This window comes from Alosa sapidissima, chromosome 9 (genome assembly GCF_018492685.1).
Source record: "Alosa sapidissima isolate fAloSap1 chromosome 9, fAloSap1.pri, whole genome shotgun sequence".
NCBI classification, from domain to species: domain Eukaryota; kingdom Metazoa; phylum Chordata; class Actinopteri; order Clupeiformes; family Clupeidae; genus Alosa; species Alosa sapidissima.
In genome coordinates, this window is record NC_055965.1 from 23319291 (window position 1) to 23341171 (window position 21881).

Here is a 21881-nt window from a genome sequence, read left to right on the forward strand (position 1 = left end):
CAATGTGTTAATAGAGGATATGTGAGCCTGTACACCATGATAAGTTTTACAACAAGTGCAGCCATTTTGCAAACTAGAAGTTATTGGCATCCTATTCTTTTTTTTAACTTTAAAGGAACCATATGTAAGATTGTAGCCAAAACTGGTACTGCAATCACTTTCAAATTACTGTAGAGCGGTGTAACCCCTCCCCCCTGACTCGAGGTTGCCAACCCGTATGCCAAAACACTACTGACTTTGTGATTAGTAGATAGGTAGAGGGTGGCACATCAGGCCAAAACACAACATGACATGACAAAACACAACATCAACATCAGTTGAGGGCTGCAACTTTACTTTTTAAATGGCAATATCCTGGCCAGACTACTGTTGTCAGTGATATAAGTATTTGAAATTAACATGATTTCCTAATGTCTAGTGACATATCAGGGCCATTTTATGATTAATTGAAATACATGTCTTACATATGGTTCTAAAAGTAATAATACTTTTGAACTTGTAAACTTGTACACAAAAGTGTAATAGGGAGAATCATGTGCATAGCAGAGGACCAGCATTGCAATTAGGCTGTTGGCGCCCTGGTTACAGTACATCTCGCAAGATTTGTGACACGTTACAGTAAATGATAGTGAATCTCTCTAAATGCTATCTTCTTGGTTGTTGGAGACTATTGTGAACGGTCTTTGGTTCAATCAGTGTGAAGCTCACACAATAACTCATGTACAGTACGTGTTTGACAGCCATGAGGGGGTAATAGGTATCTGCTTAATTGGGTCATTGTTTTCCTCAGCCTAATAGTAGGGTTGCATATTGGCCTGTGAAATAGCATCTGAACATTTTTTTCTGACAGACCCAAGTCAGCTTCTGTGTTGACATCAAAGAACAAGGCAAAAAAACTCAGAACATAACACAAACTTGCAACACTGCTTACTTAACCTCTATTAAATGACGAGCTAGTGTTTCAGTCAGTCAGACCTTCATCAGAGCCACTTCACTTCACTATTCCCTTCATCAGAGACACTTCACTAGTCCCTTCATCAGAGACACTTCACTTCACTATTCCCTTCATCAGAGACACTTCACTTCACTTCACTATTCCCTTCCCTCTACACACCTCACTTCTTTCTTCTTGCTCTTAATCACAATATGTTAAAAAGTGACTTAAAAAAGTGAATAGTAGCTGGTGCTGTGGCGCAACAGGCTACAGAGCCCGTACCATGTGTGGGTCCAAGTGCCCACGGGGACCCAGGTTCGAATCCGACCTGCGGTCATATCCTGATACCACCCCATCTCTCTCTCTCTCTCCCACTCACTTCCTGTCAATCTTCACGGTCCTATTCAAATAAAAGCAAAAAGCCCAAACATGTATACATAAAAAAGTAATTAGTAAATAAGAGTAATAAGAGTCAAGCAAAAATAGAAATAGATGAAACTGGTATCACTATATTGAAGTAAATCAGTTATCCTGGCCTGCCTCTTCACTGTGCTTGCTACTGGCTATTTGGCGGTTATCTAAGTAGTCTTTACAGTGCTGTAGTAGGTGGAGGTGTCCTCCTTTGCGACAGCATTGTTGCCTCCGGCCGGGTTGAACCTGATGGAGGTGTAGGTGAGGCAGGGAGAGGGCTCAGGGGGCAACTGGAGCATTGAGTACAATGGGACACCAGAGGGCGCTGTGGGAAGTTGAGCGTAGATGGTCCTCAGACCGGTTCCTGTGACACCGCTTTGGGCATTCACAGCCACCTGAATGAGAGGAAAAACAAAATGATGAAGTGCCATGGCAAAGGCTGAAAAGTAGTAGTACTAAGAAGCAGTTCTGAAAATATGACATAAAAATGTACTGGACTAAATTCATGCCTAAGTCATGTTTGGGGGGGCGGGGGGGGCATGATGGAAGTTTACAGTCTGCACATAAACCAAGGTACTGTAAGGGGGTTCATCAAAAATCACCTTACACCTACACCTACAAGCTTTCCGTGTGGTGCACATCAATTTAACAACTTTTAACAATGACTTTCAATGGTCCATCAACATTCAACATTTTCCTTCAGGAATAATTTGGCTCACTACAATAGCTAGTGGGGATGAGAAGATATACATTTTGTGTATTATTTTCACTGTTAATTTCATTAGGCTATTGATTGAATTGACATTGTTTTTATTATTGCCGTTCTCCTTATGACCAACATTTTAAATTGTTCCCTGTTACTGTAAGTATTAAATTGTTTTGTATCAGTTGCTATATACCATAAAATGGGTCTTCACAGCAATTCACTTCAAAAAGATAACAAATATGTATATGTGCCTTTACAATACATCTGAGACAAGGTCAAAGGGGGAAAAAAGCTTCCTCCTGGGTAATTGTTTTGGGATAAAAAAAAAAGATTATATTAAAGTGCTAAAAAGGCTTTAGTCTAGTCCAGCCAAAATTTCCAGAACAAACCTTTTCAGGGTTATACTTTTGAAAGTATACTTTTTAGGCTAATATGAAACTATAACACAATAAATTGATCTTGAAATCTGAATATAAGTCTCACCATGTCATTATCAGTGTAGTAATTGTTCATGCTTTCTGATGAGGAGGTGACGCCTGAGAACCACAAACATGACTCACTCACACACATTCATCTCTCAACTCTTGACCACTGACTGCTGTCTTTTTTTAAAACAATTAAATACTCTTGAAATCTTGCTATAATTATTTGGTCATTTCAAATATAAATATGTAAACTTAATCAAAAAGTAGTTCCACTTGTATACAGCAGAGGGCATTATTAGTAAATCACAATCTAGTTACAGTAATCACTGAAAGTTCATCAAAAATAAAGTTTGATAGATAGATAGACAGACAGACAGACAGACAGACAGACAGATAGACAGACATTGTTACTTAGGCGACACACATACAGTAGGAAACATACTGGACTGTGCTGAGCTGTTAAATTTGAAAAGGTGAACAGAGGGAGTGAGAGCTGACCAGAGAGAGAGACTCACCATGTTTCTTTTTGTATCTGAATAACAGCATAATGAATCCCAGGACCAGAGCCACGAACAAACACACCACTACAGCCACTATGATACCTGCATGGAGCATTAAAGTTTAATATTAACACACCACTACAGCCACTATGATACCTGCATGTAGCATTAAAGTTTAATATTAACACACCACTACAGCCACTATGATACCTGCATGGAGCATTAAAGTTTAATATTAACACACCACTACAGCCGGTATGATACCTGCATGGAGCCTGAAGTTCAATATTAACACACCACTATAGCCAGTATGATATCTGCATGGAGCATGAACGTTCAATATTATCACACCACTACAGCCAGTATGATATCTGCATGGAGCATTAAAGTTTAATATTAACACCCGGCCCACAGTAAACTAGCTTCATTGACACCACACCCTTCTCAATTGAGAGTGGGTCCGGAAAGGGATCATTGACTTACAACTTCCAGCAGGGGCGTAACTAACAGTGAAATTAAACTTAAATTGGTGCATTAAACTCTTACCAAATCATTTCAGAAGACTAGCCAAATACATGTTCATGCCAGATTGGCGGGTATAATTGCGTGCGAGTTTTGCGCGTCAATTGTCTGTTTGCCAGACGGACCTGCAGAGCAAATCCCAAATTTGCCAAAGGGCCGTATGATGGTCAACTGACCATTCCCAGTTAAGTTTGGAGAGAAGACATGATACCAGTGTAATTGACTGAGGAGAGGTGAGGTTTAGAAAAATCTTGCAGTAATGACACAAGGCAAAACACATTTCAACAAGTGATTTGTGTGTGTGAGTGTGTGTGTGTGTTTGTGTGAGTGTGTGTGGAGTGTGTGTGTGTGTGTGTGTGTGATTCCTTTATTGGATCTCACAGATATAACACCAGGCAAAAACCTGCAGACATATGAAATCACACTCTACAACACATTACTGTACATGGAGACATTGTCTTACCAGTCGGAGAAGATGGCTGCAAGGCTGAAGATGGTGTTGTCTGAGTAGACATGGGTCCCACTGTCACTTTGGACGTGATGTTTTCCCTTGTAGTTTTGGTTGGCTCACCTAACAAGAGAATAGAGTGAGGTCACTGACTGAGTATTGTTTTGAGGGAAGTTCATTATAACTGCAAAGATAAGTATAAGTATAAGATAAGTTGATCCCGTGAGGGAAATTTGGTCTCTGCATTTATCCCAATCCGTGAATTAGTGACACACACTCAGCCCGGCGCAGTGAGCTGCCTGCATCAACAGCGGTGCTCGGGGAGCAGTGAGGGGTTAGGTGCCTTGTTCAAGGGCACTTCAGCCGTGCCTACTGGTCAGGGTTCGAACCGGCAACCCTCCGGACACAAGTCCGAAGCGCTAACCAGTAGGCCACAGCTGCCCCTGATCAATGCAAGACATCAATGTCAAAGAGCTTACAGTATATCACTTAACCTCAGTGGAAATAAAGAACTGCTTCTATGTTTCGCATTAAATATCGAACTGATCCCGACCTGACCTACAAATTGCTAACTTTAATTTCAAGTGGATTTATTTACAGGAGACATTGAATGGAAACTATTTTTGCTTTGGCTTTGATGAATTAGAAGAGTTTGTGCATAACCAAAGAGCTTCAATACCAAGCCTAAATATAAGGTTTTAATTGGGCTTGTACAATTGCAATTGAGTTTATTTTTGATAAATCAAAGTTCACTATATCGTCGCTGTCCGATACAGAACACGTATCTCCATTTTTTTTCATTTTGAGTTTTTTCGACCAATAGAATCTCCAAGTTCATGTCCTTATACTGTACACGTCAAGTATCTACATGACCAATGAAAGATTGTGAAAACACGTCACGAGTTTTTCGCGTAAATCCATTGGATGACAAAGCTGTCCGCCATGCCATGTAAGTCCCTCCTCCCCTAGTTCTCCCCGTTTCAAATGACGCGGCCAAGCTGAAGCGCGAACAGCCAAGCGACGTGGTGGAAACAAACACTGAGGTAAAGTGTAATTTTTGTCAACTATGTTCTTGCTTATCCTTGCTGAAATATATTTACAACTGTTATCTATCGATGTTGACATGATTGTTGTCTATGTCTAGGGTTTTAATCGTCACAAAAGTAGTGTCTCCAAAACGCCAGCTTTCACCACAGATAGCGAGCTAGTTCTAGCTATCTAGCTTGCTAAGGCCTGGTGAAAATAACATCGGTCTCATTTAGATTTAGTCCTTACTCAAACTTATCAAATTCCTTTGTGTAATATTCATGGATTAAAGTTTTTTGTTACTGTGACAGATTTCCGTCAACTGAAATGTCTGTATGTCAATTTACTTTCCGTCAGCTTAACTCAAATGGGATAGTGCTATCAGTGCTGATCGGAGAATGGGGGGCGAGAGGTGGTGACAGGTAGTGTTTGCCTACGAATTTAGACTAGCTGTAACAGTGGTGTGAATCCATTTTGCATACTGTTGTGCAAACTTAACAAGCTATGGGTAGAAATTAGAGGTAATGACCAAAACATGTTACCAAATACAGTCTGGCGAGGCATCTGATCAAGTATTTTCTTTATCCTGCCATTCCTTGCTTAGATTACACAGTGTGTTCCGTGTTGAGGGCTAAGCCATGGCTACATTGTTGTTTACGAAGGGGTCCAGGGGGAATACTCGATCGGATGCCGAACCGGTAAAGAGTTCAGTCAGATTACTTTTTTGCTTTAATCCCTGGATAATACGGTCATGTCGATTGTCACTAGGAAATATCATGCGCTCAACTTGGACGTCGCCAAAGCATTTCTGAAAGTGGTGCTAGGTTGCTACATGTGGAGATGTTAATGTACAGATTTCCCGAAATGACGCAAGGTTATGTGATGTTATGTTGCGACATGGCGCGATATATTTTTTTTCTTATGTGCATTTCTCCCTCCCCTCAGGATGTCATTTTCTTTAAAGGAGATCTGCGAGCTTGTGAACGTGAGGTATGATAGGGCACTTGAGGGAAGCGTCAGGGATGAAGAAGGTTTGTAGTTTGCAGGAAACTATAATTGAGAATTGAGAAAGTCAGTCAGGAAAGTGAACACTGTTAATTGTTATTCTAATGGTTAACCTCTGTCATTCTTAGCTGTAACTGTATGACTGTTTGCCCATGCTACTGATACAAGCTTGTTTTGAATCATTCAAACTTTATATTGTATTCAGTACATTAAGCATTTTGTTTTTCTTATTTTTAGATTCGCCATCAATCTCCTCCAAGGACTCAGACATAGCTTCCAGTGAAGGTAAGCATTTTATTCTTCTGATGGACTATACTTTAGTCTCCATTTCATTGGTTTTGGGTTTTCTCATGTCATTAGTAACTACAAACCTAATTCTGCTATTGTCTGCCTGTGATAACTTGATTACCAGTCAAAATTAATGCAGTGAACAATGTGAACAGTGTATTTATTCCACTGGATCTGTTCATATGTCTTCTGCTTCACTTAGACTCGCTTGATGATTACATTCCAGACAGAGAGAATACAGGCAAGTTATTTATCTTTATTTATTTATTTATTTATTTATTTATGACATACCAATGGGCTCAGCCGCACACAAACCACAATGCTAAACTTAAACAGTTATCCACTCTTGTCATTTTTAGACGAACAAAGTGAAAATGATGACTGTAACCCAGGGACATCTGCTGGTATGTACATTGCTCAAATTAGATAAGCTGCACATTAAACTTGGTCAATTTTCTCTCAGTAATTTGCAAACACAGCTAAACCTAACTACATGACAACATGCGCACACACACACACACACACACACACACACACACACACACACACACACACACACACACACACACACACACACACACACTGTATCTGATCTGTTACCAACATACTAAGCAACCATGACTGTAGATTTTGTTCATCTATTTTTTTTAATAATTTTTCTATTAATCAGATGACGATGCTGTTCGGCGAAAGGGGAGGGCCAACCCTTCACGTTGGAAAGCAAATGTTCAACAAAAAAAAAGGAGGATGATGGGTCATCCTCCTGGGTCATTTATATTATACTATTTTAACATCAGAGAACACAGTGGAAGTAAAAAAAACTGATTCCATGTTTAGTAACAAGTCATGTATGGGGGTTTTAATGACCGGCACCCACGCAACCCAAATTGGAGATCCAATCCGCCCCGCCCGATCAGAGAAAATATGTGTTTAATATGGAACCGATCCCGACCGGACCTACTAATTGCTAACTTTAATTTCAAGTGGCTTTATTTAATTTATCTATTTGGCTGATGCTTTTATAAGACACATTTCTTACCTCTCTTACAGTGAACTTGAGCAAAGTGTTAACCCATATTATCTCCACTTTTCTTACTGACATCAGTTTAAGTGGTGTAATCTGAAGAAAAGGTAGGCAACATGCTCCACTTTAGCAATTAATAACATTGGGATGATTTTGGCTGCCCGCCAATGTAGCTAATTAAGGCTGTAGACTAATTAAAAACTCAACTGAAATAGCCTACAGATTACAGGCCTGTGGAGTGTGTTAGTAACATGCATGAAAATAACTTGCATTCTTTTCAAAGAGTGATCTGAGCAGCAGGGCCCTTACCAGATAATTGTGGTTAGGATCTAAATGTCTCTTCACTTACATCAGGTGTTTTGTGAAATAGAAGCGTCATTTAGGCTAAACAACAGTTTAATTGATTGTGTGGATAAGCGTTGTCCCCTTTGATGGGGTATTTTTGTAACTCTGGTATGCATGTGCATTTGAGACAGAGAGAGGAAGAGAAGGTGGAAACCTCACTTTATCCTACATCACACGCAATTCTGCACATGGATATTTTATGGATATAACTCAGAACGTTGCTATCTGACCCACCTGCACCCTGCAATATTATCTACATCCTACCCACACCCCTCTGACCTGCGGGTTACGGGGTCTGCCCACGCATCACTATTAGTCACCTATATTTTATATGAATATACATAAATGTACTACTAAATGTGTTTTATATGAATATACATAAATGTACTACTTAATGTGGGGGGAAAAGAAATCACGGACCTGGATGGGGTGTTGACTGAAATGTTGATGGTCTTGTTGTTGCTTGGGATGTAGTCGTAGTGGTGGAGGTTGTCCCTGTGGAATGTTGAAATTGTAGCCATTGTAAGAGTCAGTTGGTTTACTATGACTGATCCACATAAACCTCTTCCCAGAAACACAATAAAATATATGTGAAGCGAAAGCTTAAATAACTTATTTAAATGTGGCTATTCAAATATACAAATCGTCAAATGGTCTTTCAAATATACAAATTCAAATAGTCTTTCAAATACTGTAACATTAAGCTGCGTTCTCTTGTAAAGGCTAGTGTAGGATAGAGATGACCTAGTGACTTTTCTCATGTCAATGTAGATTCATTTGTTTATGTTTAGTAAAACTAGATGTACCGCAGAGCGGTACAAAATATGACCGCCGCCCAGTCCAGCACATTTTTTCCACAAAAAGAAATCACGCTGAAAGGCCTATATGATTCTAACTGTCTCACTAAATTGCATTATCCACACTCAATTCTCACTGGTATCTGCTAGAAAAGTACCAAAACATGATTAGTTCATAGATTTCATATGTAAAAGTCATTTTATACAACCCCACCTCCATCTTGCCTGTTCATAATTCTGAGAAATTCTTGATTGTTTGTGTTATGTTTATGTTATGTGTGTGTGTGTGTGTGTGTGTGTGTGTGTGAGTGTGGGTGTGTGTGTGCGTGCTTGTGTGTGTGCCTGCGTATGTGCCTGTGCATGCAAGCGTACATATGTCTACTGTGTGAGTATGTGTCATACGTATGATTACTGTGAATGTATGTGTGTGTGTGTGTGTGTGTGTGTGTGTATCTGTTTGTGCACATGTGTGCACATGAAATGGGTTAACATTACCCCTGGAGGCAATCATACGGAAAGAAATTGTCATCCTAGGCCCTACAGTTGTGTCCCGGGAATCCTTGTTGGTGTACGTCACTAAATGTACAAATAAATTATTTTATTGTAAGGCCCCCCATGAACGAAAGCACACAAAACTTGGCATGCATTCGGAGGGTGTCATAATGATCCTACACTTTTAATTTCGTGCAGTTTTGACCTTGTCAGCCAAAGATATTGTGATGAAAACACCTAATTTTTTGCTTTTTAATTTTTAACTAGGTGGCGCTATACATGAAATAAGTGGTAATGGGATGGGTTGACATGCCCCCTTAAGACCAACATACATAAAAAAGGTGGACCTCCTAGGCCCTACGGTTCTCTTCTCTACGGACCACTGCACATTTTTCTAAAGTCTTCCTGAGTGATATTTAATTTTTATTAATTTTGAAGATGACTGCCGTCAGCTCATTCTGCTGTATATATACTAATAGAATAATAGATCAAATACATTTCCCTGTGTGCGGTTTTCCCTCCTCCCACAAACACAATAAAATATCTGCGAAGCTGAGGCTTAAAGGAACCGTATGTAAGAAATGTATTTCAATTAATCATAAAATGGCCCTGATATGTCACTAGACATTAAGAAATCATGTTAATTTCAAATACTTATATCACTGACAACAGTAGTCCGGCCAGGATATTGTCATTTAGTGAAGTGAAAAGTGAAGTTGCAGCCCTCAACTGATGTTGATGTTGTCATGTTGTGTTTTGGCCTGATGCGCCACCTCCACCTAATCACAAAGTCAGTAGTGTTTCGGCATCCGGGTTGCCATCTCTGCCAGTCAGGGGGGAGGGGGAGGGGATACACCGCTCTACAGTATTTTGAAAGTGATTGCAGTACCAGTTTTAGCCACAATCTTACATACGGTTCCTTTAAATAACTTGTTTAAATGTGGTTATTTAAAGTCTTTCAAATAAATCTTCATACCTATAATAATAAGCTGCATTCTGATGTATAGGTTGGTGTAGGATAAAGATGACCTAGTGACTTTCCATCCACACCAATAGACTCCAGCATCAGCTTTGGCAAGATTATTGATGGTGGCCTTGAAAGTCTTTCCATTTTGCCCATTAGTGACAGAGTACCTATCATCACTCAGGCGGGTGCATGTTGAACGGTCTGCTCCCATGCAGAGAAATTTCTCCCTGTTAGCACGGTAGCTGGAGAAGTCACAGGTGATTTCTACACTGCCCCCAACAGTACGTTGCAGTTCATGGTCTTGACCAGTAGAGGGCACTAAGAGTCAAACACAACATAAAACATGAAAGACCAGTAGAGGGTCAATTGAAAACGCTTACTAAGGTGTGTTGAAATATATGCAACAGATTCTAACATGCATGGTGATGATAATACACAATAGCATGTATTCACACTGTTATCAGATTTGTTTAAGCTCAATTTGTTCCGTACTATTTACATAATCTGCATAACATAGGTAGCCAGCTGTGTTGTATGTTGTAACAAGATGTGTTTTGAATTACAAGGTAAGGTAAGGTAACCTTATTTGTACCCAAGGGTAGATTTGGTTGCAGGTAAAAAGAGTAGGCTGCTTACACACACATACAGTAGATGACATTAACGACAGTGACAGAAAACAGTGACACATAACAGTGGCAACAGTGCTCCGTATGGATAAAAAGTACACAAAAATATTATTAGTGTCAGAATAAAGGGGATAAAATGCAGAATAAATTCATCATAGCAGATACAAGAAGCTAAGTCAGAATAAATAAATACATACATTAAGAAGGCTGTGCAGTCAATAAGTTAAACTAGATGTATCGCATAGCGGTACAAAATATGACCGCCGCTCAGTCCTGTACATCCATTCCACGAAAATAAATCATATTAATGAATTTGTCTCCATCTTCTACTCCATCCCCCACTCTTGAAACTTTTGTGTATGCTTGTTTGGACTGTGTGTTTGCGGGCCGCACACAAAGTAGCCTACTGGCGCTGCAAAGGTGAATAGATTTGTAGCACTTGCCAAAAAATTTGTAGCATTGTTATAAAACCTTTAAAATATCTAAACAATCACAAGTAGGGCAGTTCATCACAGTCCATCCATTGCAACTGGACTGATGAAAGGTACACCTGTAGGCTACATTGTATTTGGGAAAACCAGAAGGTATAATGTATTTATTTATTTATTATTAAACAAAACAATCCCTGTCAGTTCCATGCAGTTTTCAACAGCTATCAAGAAGAGAGGTCATGTCATGGATTTTTGTGAATGTTTCTTCTTCTACATATGCATAAGTTTAGTCATCTAGTTCATATGGTATTCAGCTTTATTGTCAATGCACAAATTAAAGGAACCATATGTAAGAAATGTATTTCAATTAATCATAAAATGGCCCTGATATGTCACTAGACATTAAGAAATCATGTTCATTTCAAATACTTATATCACTGACAACAGTAGTCCGGCCAGGATATTGTCATTTAAAAAGTGAAGTCTCAGCCCTCAACTGATGTTGATGTTGTGTTTTGTCATGTCATGTTGTGTTTTGGCCTGTCACAATCTTACATATGGTTCCTTTAAATACCAGTAGTCTAAAACAAAATGCCGTTTTACCCAGTGGTGCAAATAACTGACATGTCCAAAAGGGCCTTCATGAAAAGCGTTGCTAGACTGTTCATACACATTTTAACAGGCCAAGTTGAAGAGCTACTGTCCGTTATTGTTTGTGCAAATAATATGCTGATTCATGTTCCCTTGCATTTTGCAACTATGAGGTCCATGGTTAGTCTGGCTTTCGCCAGACCAAGCTCAATCTTTTAAGAAATCGAAAAGGAATCGCCGTCATATCAGGCTGAGTTCACCCAGCCTAGTCCATGGTAGGCGCCCGATAGAAATATTGTTTAATTTTGCGATTGAGACATCCACAAACTGGCAACCCCCCCCCCCCCCATCCCCGCGACGTGTTCGCCCCCGGTTTCAGAGCTATTCTAAATGCAAAAATGCATAGAGGGAGTTATGACAAAACAGTGACTGTTAACAAACTATAGGCTATATAGCCTAAGGTAGGCCCTATGCTAGGCCTATTACACAACATAAATTGTCACTAGGCTATGCTGGCGACCCAAATAAAATCTCCTTTGGGAACCGATGGCTTACAGTATCAAGCGGATTTAAGCTGCCACCTCTTGGCGAAAAGTTAATAGTTTTGCATATCAGTAGTAGGCCTAATACAGTTCACGCAGCTGTGTGAATCACGGAAAGCGACACTGTACAGTAGCTCAAGGTCTGTGGCTAAAGCAGCCATAATGAAAGCGTTATCATCGTTTGGATACTACACACACACGTGTTTTAAGCTGGAATCAAAGCACATCGACTCCCCTCTAACACCCTAAACACGCACTTCGAACAAACAAAAAACGTCTCAGTCTCACGGTATAGCCATAGGCAAAATTGTATTGGTACTAAATCATCCATCGCAAAGAATGATTTTTGTAGCACGTGCAACAAATATGTGTAGGTACAGACCTGCCCTGGATACATCTCTCAACGTGCGCTCTAAAACATTTGGTTTAAATGGAGATGTAGATCACGGGTGCGTTAATAAATCTACATTGCGGCGAGTTGACACAAATTATTCACTTTGACGAATTTCTGTAGTTTCAGTCCTAGTTACTTTACTTTGAGCCATGCTCTTCCTTACTTGAATCAACTTTGAAAATAGAGGATTGAAGTAGCCTATATGGGTGTTTGGGAATGAACGTTGACTCAGATGCTTTTCAGATGCTCAGAGACTTTGAGCTAAATGTCCCAGGCAGGTGTTTAGGATGCATCATAGACAGATTATCTTTCAGGTAGCCTATATATTTTCCATTAGAAAACCGAACGTGTAGCGAACGTGTTGTGGCTAACTTACTTAGCTCCTGTTAGTAGCCTAGGTTATGGTCATAAGCAAATGAGATGACAGTCGAAAGATGCAATTAGTGCTGTTATCAATTTTCTTGGTAGCCTATAACCGCATGGTTTTCTACAAATACATCAATAATCAAATTGGCCTCCATCACTCAACAAATGCTAACGGTAACATTATTTTACCTACTCTAGGCTATTGATATAACTTAAGATTAACGTAGCCTACCTGCAGTAAAAACCAAGCATGTCCGATAAACATTCTCAGATTCATTTCGGCTTCAAGAAGAAATGGGAGTTACATGTCATGCAGAAATCATCCTACCCTTATTAGGCGTTCTCTGCGGTAAACTACAGTCTTGTCCTTGTAGGAAGCGTAGTGTCTTTCCAACCCACTTTAGATTAACTTCCAACAAAATTACGTCTCACTGCAACGATGCGCCATCTGGTGGACAAACGACTACGTGACGCCAATACTGGAAATGCAGCCAAATTATTATGATGAATATTTGGTTTTCCTTTAATCCTGCTGAATTTGTAATTATGTATCGCCCGTTGTAATTGCTGATACTGATGTGCGTGCCTGTGTGTGTTTGTGTGTGTGTATATGTGTGCACCACCATCTACAGGCCAATGAGTGTACAGTCACTAAATGTACACATAACTTTTTTAGACCCCCTCCATGGATGAAATTCTACGAAACCTGGCATACCCCCAGAGAATGTCAGGTTAATCATACACATAAAATTTGGTGCAGTTCTGAACATCTTAACTGAAGAGAGTGGCGATTAAAGCAGAATGATATTGCATTTTCATTTTTTACCGGGGGGGGTGCAAATCACAAATGAGTGATTATGGACTATAGGTTGATGTGGGCCCTTGAGACCAACATACCATAAAAATGTATTCATCCTCGGTGCCACAGTTCAGCTAGTTATTTAGGAAAAACTGCATTTTTTGGGTTTCCGGGGGCCCAGCGCACTTGCGCTTCGCTAGTGGCGGTCATAATAAGTTAGTGTGTAGTCTAACAATAGCCTATGTGCTATTTAACATTCTGATAGCTGAGGGAACAAAACTGCCTCTGTATCTCTTAGTTTTACAGACAGGCATCATGTACCTGCGGCCTGATGGGAGAGGCTGAAATTCACCATATAGTGGGTGAGATCCATCCTCTAAGATAGACCCAACCTCTGTAGCTGCCTACTGTGTAGGGATTCTAGGTTAAGCTGTGGCTCTCCAATCAGCCTACAAGCCCTACCTCACAATTTGGTTCGGGGAGTTCTTATTTTTTAGGGGTAGGTTGCTGAACCAAGACACCAGGCTAAAAGAAATGACCGATTCAATGAAGCAGCGGTAAAACATGGTGAGCATCTTTTTGCTTTATAAAGATGCTTTATATGAGCATCCAGTAGGATGTATTGCACTCTACAGTGGACTCGAATAAGAATACCATCACTGAAAAATATAAAGAATAACTAAGAACACAGATTGACCACCACTGACCTGGGAGCAATTCTATGTCCAGTTTTCCAAACTGGTATTTGCCTCTCTGTACTGGATCCATAATACATCCATCACGATGTGACTTCCAATGGGGTGATATCCTCTCGCAATTTAGTACATTTTTGTATGTGATGATGAGGGCTCCTCCACGGTATGCATAGATGTTTATTTTATCATCAGCTCTCATCTCCCCTATTGATGACACAAGCCATATGAAACATTCCAAAGTTACTCAATTGTCATTAAATTAAGGGTAGGACATTGCAACTTATTTCTGTCAAGATATAAATATATACAGAGCCTCCTCTGCATCTGTCCACTCATTCAACCCAACCAATAATTTGTTTATCTACATTTCACAACACTGCATATAATACTAGAGCCTCCTCTGCATCAGTTCACTCATTCAACCCAACCAATAATTTGTTTATCTACATTTCACAACACTGCATATAATACTAGAGCCTCCTCTGCATCAGTTCACTCATTCAACCCAACCAATAATTTGTTTATCTACATTTCACAACACTGCATATAATACTAGAGCCTCCTCTGCATCAGTTCACTCATTCAACCCAACCAATAATTTGTTTATCTACATTTCACAACACTGCATATAATACTCGAGCCTCCTCTGCATCTGTCCACTCATTCAACCCAACCAATAATTTGTTTATCTACATTTCACAACACTGCATATAATACTAGAGCCTCCTCTGCATCAGTTCACTCATTCAACCCAACCAATAATTTGTTTATCTACATTTCACAACACTGCATATAATACTAGAGCCTCCTCTGCATCAGTTCACTCATTCAACCCAACCAATAATTTGTTTATCTACATTTCACAACACTGCATATAATACTAGAGCCTCCTCTGCATCTGTCCACTCATTCAACCCAACCAATAATTTGTTTATCTACATTTCACAACACTGCATATAATACTAGAGCCTCCTCTGCATCAGTTCACTCATTCAACCCAACCAATAATTTGTTTATCTACATTTCACAACACTGCATATAATACTAGAGCCTCCTCTGCATCAGTTCACTCATTCAACCCAACCAATAATTTGTTTATCTACATTTCACAACACTGCATATAATACTAGAGCCTCCTCTGCATCAGTTCACTCATTCAACCCAACCAATAATTTGTTTATCTACATTTCACAACACTGCATATAATACTAGAGCCTCCTCTGCATCAGTTCACTCATTCAACCCAACCAATAATTTGTTTATCTACATTTCACAACACTGCATATAATACTAGAGCCTCCTCTGCATCAGTTCACTCATTCAACCCAACCAATAATTTGTTTATCTACATTTCACAACACTGCATATAATACTAGAGCCTCCTCTGCATCTGTCCACTCATTCAACCCAACCAATAATTTGTTTATCTACATTTCACAACACTGCATATAATACTAGAGCCTCCTCTGCATCAGTTCACTCATTCAACCCAACCAATAATTTGTTTATCTACATTTCACAACACTGCATATAATACTAGAGCCTCCTCTGCATCAGTTCACTCATTCAACCCAACCAATAATTTGTTTATCTACATTTCACAACACTGCATATAATACTAGAGCCTCCTCTGCATCAGTTCACTCATTCAACCCAACCAATAATTTGTTTATCTACATTTCACAACACTGCATATAATACTAGAGCCTCCTCTGCATCAGTTCACTCATTCAACCCAACCAATAATTTGTTTATCTACATTTCACAACACTGCATATAATACTAGAGCCTCCTCTGCATCAGTTCACTCATTCACTGCATACAGTTGTCTTTTCTTCCCAGAATGTATTCAAGTGCTTAAGTTAGTGCAAACAATTGCACTAAAATCACACATTCTACAAATACATAACACACGTCTATTTCCACACAACACCGTCAAGCTTAAAATATGTGTGAAATGTACTTTATAAGCTCTGCCTTGCCCATCAATTGCATACACAGTTCAAAGTACATACAACACGAAATGGCTAAATGTAGGCCTATGAAGCTGACATGTTAGCATGTGAGCACATTGACAGGACATGTTGATTATAATAGTGAAACTATTAACTAATAAGCGGTATGTGAGTAACCGTAGCAACAATACCTAAGAGTAGGCAGATGAGGAGAAAAGAAACCATCTTCATCCTAACAGGTTTTCTTATGTCGTCCACTATGCAAGAATCACTGGCCCGCCGGGTAGAGAGAACTCAGAGACTGTCACACACAGTCAAAGACTGCCAATCACAGTAGACTGCGGCTATGTGTTACTATTATATGCACAGGACTGGTCAGTCTCTGGCTTTGTGGTTTTGTCATTTCCTCTGCGTATGTGTGACACGCCACTCCAGACACTGGGACATGTGAAGTGGGCTGAGGGTGAGGGGGATTAATATTACAGTATTATACAACAGTAAAATGCTGACACCCTTTATGTGTTCTTTTTTTACACATCAAAAGTTACTTTATATTTACATTGTTATTGTTGTTTATATCCATAAACTAGTTTCAGAGACCTGATCTATGATGTGGTTCTCTCTTTGCTCTGCATGTTGTCATAGCAACATTCTATAAGGGGAAAAAAAACACATAAGCTGCAGAGCTGAAAGCTGATGACCCCAGATGATCGTCCCAGTTCAGTCCAACTTTCTGAACACACATACGGGGCTCTGGCAGGGACGTGTAAAGTAGGGAGTAGTATTCAAATTGCTTGAAATAAATTATGAAATAGAATTGTGCTATTAACATACATTATATTTTCATTTTAACTTAAAGTGTCTATGCCAGGTCAACAGTTATGATCTATTTGGAACAGTTACAGAGGCTTGGTTTCTGACGTGTTTTTGTTAAAAAAATAAACCTCACCACCCCACAGGTTCCCTTTTCTCTCACGTCACTGATCAAGGGATAAAGAACGAGTGCCAGACAGAGTGGGCGAAACAGAGAGCGTATAGGGGGCCGAGCTGACGAACCCAGATGCAACAGAAGTGACGCAAGCAATTTGATTGATATCAGATATCAACAACCTATTGCCAGGATCTACATTTTTTATATAAACTAGGGTTTGTGATTGCATCACCAACTGGAAACTCCCGGCAACTTTTTTACATATTTAAGTAACATGGGCGTAGGTGGCACATTAAAGAAGAGATGTTGGCTCATGCAGAATCCTATTAATACACACAAACACACACATACACACACACACTCACACACACGCACGCACGCACGCATGCGCACACACACACACACACACACACACACACACACACACACACATAAACTTGTACACAATATTTGTGGCCCAGCCACATTCTCTGTATGTGTGACAACATCACAATTTTAGAGAAACAAAGAGAAGTGTAGTCAGGGGGGTTAAAGAGCAAATGAATAGACAGTATCAACAGGCTGTACATAAAGAGCAAATGAATAGACAGTATCAACAGGCTGTACATAAAGAGCAAATGAATAGACAGTATCAACAGGCTGTACATAAAGAGCAAATGAATAGACAGTATCAACAGGCTGTACATAAAGAGCAAATGAATAGACAGTATCAACAGGCTGTACATAAAGAGCAAATGAATAGACAGTATCAACAGGCTGTACATAAAGAGCAAATGAATAGACAGTATCAACAGGCTGTACATAAAGAGCAAATGAATAGACAGTATCAACAGGCTGTACATAAAGAGCAAATGAATAGACAGTATCAACAGGCTGTACATAAAGAGCAAATGAATAGACAGTATCAACAGGCTGTACATAAAGAGCAAATGAATAGACAGTATCAACAGGCTGTACATAAAGAGCAAATGAATAGACAGTATCAACAGGCTGTACATAAAGAGCAAATGAATAGACAGTATCAACAGGCTGTACATCTCAGGCTAGTGAGACAGTATCAACAGGCTGTAAATATAAAGGCTGATTACAGAGACCAAATGCAGGGACAGTCCATCTGAGCGGCTCAAGGTTCAGGGCCTTCATTTCTCAGGGGCAGGATGGTGCCGGCCAGGAGTCATAACCCACGACTTTCTGGCTGCCGCTTGGAGTCTTTCTTAACCATTACATTAAGTTGACTGTTATTTTGCAATTTTTTTTTTTTATCCAACACAGACCTGTAAGAGCAGGTTCAGAAACCAAATCTAGGCCCACTGTACAACTGCTTCACCACAACCCTATCTGATATACTGCAGCTGTTATATTAAAGTGGCCATCAGTAGCTGGAAAACGGTATTTACGCTGATATGTCTTTATATTGTAATAAGCACTACAGTGAGACTAAATATGATTTTGTTTTTGTTCCAACCCACTGCTTCTAAAGGTAATGTTTGATATTGAACGTCTTTCCAAAAAGCCTCTGGAATGCTGTTTGGTGACACAGAATGCCCTCTGCTGGTCAAACATTTTCATGACATTGAAGTGGAAGGCTGTAACATGTCAAGTAACTCCCTCTAACATGTCAAGTGACTCCCTCAGACAAGCAAACACATAAACAGACAGTACAATATTCCTAGCACTTCAAGGATCTTTTGATTTTGTTTATGGGTTTGATAATGAGTAATGAAGATTTAAAATGAAAGTAGGAGGAGCTCAACAGTTTAAGGTTTGAAGGTAAGCCATTCCACAAGACAGCTGCCGAGTACAGGAAAGAGTACTTTCCCATACAGCTCAAACGGTGCAGCCTGTAATCTGTGGAACTCCCCCTGGTGAAATAGCTGAGCACATTACTAATTTTAGAAAAGTATTTACATAAGTACTTTGGTGCCAGATTATTTCTTATCTTATAAACTAAACACAGTTAAAGTCGGGAAAATCTCTCCTCCACTCTGAGCCACCTACAGTAAGACTGGTCAGGAAGAAGATGAGTTGCCTGTGTATGTGTGTTTGTGCATGTGCATACATGCGTACATATGTCTACTGTGTGAGTATGTGTCATACGTATGATTACTGTAAATGTATGTGTGTGCGTGTGTATCTGTTTATGCACATGTGTGCACATGGAATGGGTTAACATGACCCCTGGAGGCAAATATACGGAAAAAATTGGTCATCCTAGGCCCTACGGTTCTCAAGATATTCACAGAAAACTGTGTCTGCCCTACCCTCCTTTCGGGGGGTCCAGTCCAGCGGGGGGGCTACAGATCAAAACGAAAAATGATGGTTCCATGCTATCCATGTGGGGTTACATGCCCACCAAGTTTCGTGTACCCCGGTCTTTCAGTGTCCCAGGAATCCTTGTTGGTGTACGGTCACTAAATGTACACATAAATTATTTTATTGTAAGGCCCCCCATGAACGAAAGTTCACAAAACTTGGCATGCATTCGGAGGGTGTCATAATGATCCTACACTTTCAATTTCGTGCAGTTTTGACCATGTCAGCCAGAGATATTCTGGTGAAAACACCTAATTTTTTGCTTTTTAATTTTTAACTAGGTGGCGCTATACATGAAATAAGTGGTAATGGGATGGGTTGACATGCCCCCTTAAAGCTAACATACATAAAAAAAGGTGGACCTCCTAGGCCCTACGGTTCTCGAGATATTCACAGAAAACTGTCTCCGGCCACCTACAGGCCAGTTGATGTATAGTGACATAAATTAATTTATTGTGTGGCCCCCCATGAACGGAATTCGACGAAACTTGGTGTGCATTCAGAGGGTGTCATAATGATCATACACTTCCAATTTCGTGCAGTTTTGACTATGTTAGGTCACATATACCGGCGATTACAACACCTCATTTTTACTTTTTTGTGTTTAACTAGGTGGCGCTATACATGAAATGAGTGGTTATGGAATGGGTTGACATGGCCCCTTGAGATCAACATACAAAAAAAAATGGTCGTCCTAAACCTTACGGTTCTCGAGATATTCACAGAAAACTGTGTCTGCCCTACCCTCCTTTCGGGGGGTGCAGTCCAGCGGGGGGGCTACAGATCAAAACAAAAAACGATGGTTCCATGCTATCCATATGGGGTTACATGCCCACCAAGTTTCGTCTACCCCGGTCTTTCAGTGTCCCGGGAATCCTTGACGGAAATTTGGACATGCGAAAAAGAAAAAAAAAAAATCTGACTAAACCTACATATGACCGTCGCTTCGCTGCGCGGCGGTCATAATAACAATACGTAAACATATTAATTAAAATAACATCTGATCCAGTGGACTGAGAGAAGAGGTGTAACATGGAATGAAAATGCGGAAAAAAAATATTGTAATTTTACCACTTTGTTGGGTTGATGGGGTCAGGTGTGGTTGAAAATGCCCCACCTCTGTGGGGAATGATAGAAAAGGTTTGTGAACCACTGAGATAGATAGGTAAATAGATAAATGCATAGATAGATGTGCTTGTGGTAAGTGGCTGAGAAGTTGAGGGTTCAATTCTGCTGCCAACATTTTGCCACTGATTGAGATACTAAAGTTGCTCTGGGGAGACTGGCCCTTGCAAGTAACACACTTTGGATAAAACATCAGCCAAATGAATAAATGCAAAAATAACTATAATCTCTTTCCTTTAATTCTTCAAATTATTAAATTGTTCTTATACTTACCATATCAACATCAAGCTGCATTTTGCGGTAAAGGCTGACAAAGGCTGGGATCGTTGAGTGATATTCAGTCCACACCTGTGGACTCCAGCTTCGCCTTTGACAATGTTCTTGACAGTGACCTTGAGGCCTTCTCCCTCCAAAACAGAGTACCTTTCAGTATTATATGTGCATCCATTTTTGCACAGAAACTTGTAAGCCCTGTAGCCTGGATCATTAGGGAACTCGCAGGTGATGTCCACACTGTCTCCAACCGCAAAAGTCTTGTTCAGGTCTGGACTAGAATCACACCCGATGGGCCAATCACAATGCAAGACAAAACATTGAAGACCATAAAGCTAAGTGGACACAAACGATTATGACAACATTTTAGCCTCAAATCAATTGGATCCAACAAATGTTTGGCTTGGGCCAAATTACTGTTTGAGTTGATGTGTTTAAGCAAGCTCTCAATGGGGCACTAGAAGACTATAACAAACAATCCGTTTTTGTTTTGTTTTTTTTGTCGGTTGTCTTACACTCAGATTTGGACTGGGCGGCGGTCGTATTTTGTACCGCTCTGCGGCACATCTAGTTTAAAAACTCACTGTTGAGAAAGAAGGTTTCAATGGCAGCTGGCTGCTTGTCATAGTTCTGTTTACACGAGTCATCTCCATAGCGACCGTAACTTCCTGCCCCCCCCCCCCCCCACACACACACACACACGAGACCCTTAGCGGTCTGTCCTGCGCTGCGTGACGGGTTGTCCTTTTTTTTACGAGCCCTGGTGGGTTTTTAAAATTGCACCAGTCATGGACTTCCCGCTCAGTTTGCCAAAAGGCAGCTTGGAATCAGAGACACTTCCCCGCACTGACGGCCAGGACAATAGCCAGTGGTGCGTGGGGGTGCGGGCCGCTTTATCTATGGATATCTAGCATGTCAGAAATCTTTGTCATACAGTGTGAGCAGTCAAA

At 40.2% G+C, this 21881-nt stretch overlaps 1 protein-coding gene across 1 annotated transcript; it reads right to left on the reverse strand.

The window, feature by feature from the left end:
• Nucleotides 1-1354: 1354 nt before the first annotated feature.
• LOC121719525 (CMRF35-like molecule 8) lies at nucleotides 1355-16583 on the reverse strand. The gene is made up of 8 exons (XM_042105247.1): nucleotides 16481-16583; nucleotides 14347-14538; nucleotides 9900-10208; nucleotides 8055-8129; nucleotides 3962-4069; nucleotides 2992-3078; nucleotides 2535-2587; nucleotides 1355-1740 (listed from the first exon to the last, which is right to left on the reverse strand). The coding sequence occupies exons 1-8, from the start codon at nucleotides 16518-16520 to the stop codon at nucleotides 1513-1515; spliced, it is 1092 nt and encodes a 363-aa protein (XP_041961181.1). The 5' UTR covers nucleotides 16521-16583; the 3' UTR covers nucleotides 1355-1512.
• Between the last annotated feature and the right edge of the window lie 5298 nt (nucleotides 16584-21881).

What these genes read in the sequence shown, in the direction of transcription:
- LOC121719525 (XM_042105247.1), bottom strand. Translation starts at nt 16,520, where the DNA reads ATGAAGATGGTTTCTTTTCTCCTCATCTGCCTACTCTTAG. An exon ending in CCTCATCTGCCTACTCTTAG is followed by an intron (nt 14,539 to 16,480) that starts GTATTGTTGCTA and finishes TGTCATCAATAG; the next exon opens with GGGAGATGAGAGCTGATGAT. An exon ending in GGACATAGAATTGCTCCCAG is followed by an intron (nt 10,209 to 14,346) that starts GTCAGTGGTGGT and finishes TTTGACTCTTAG; the next exon opens with TGCCCTCTACTGGTCAAGAC.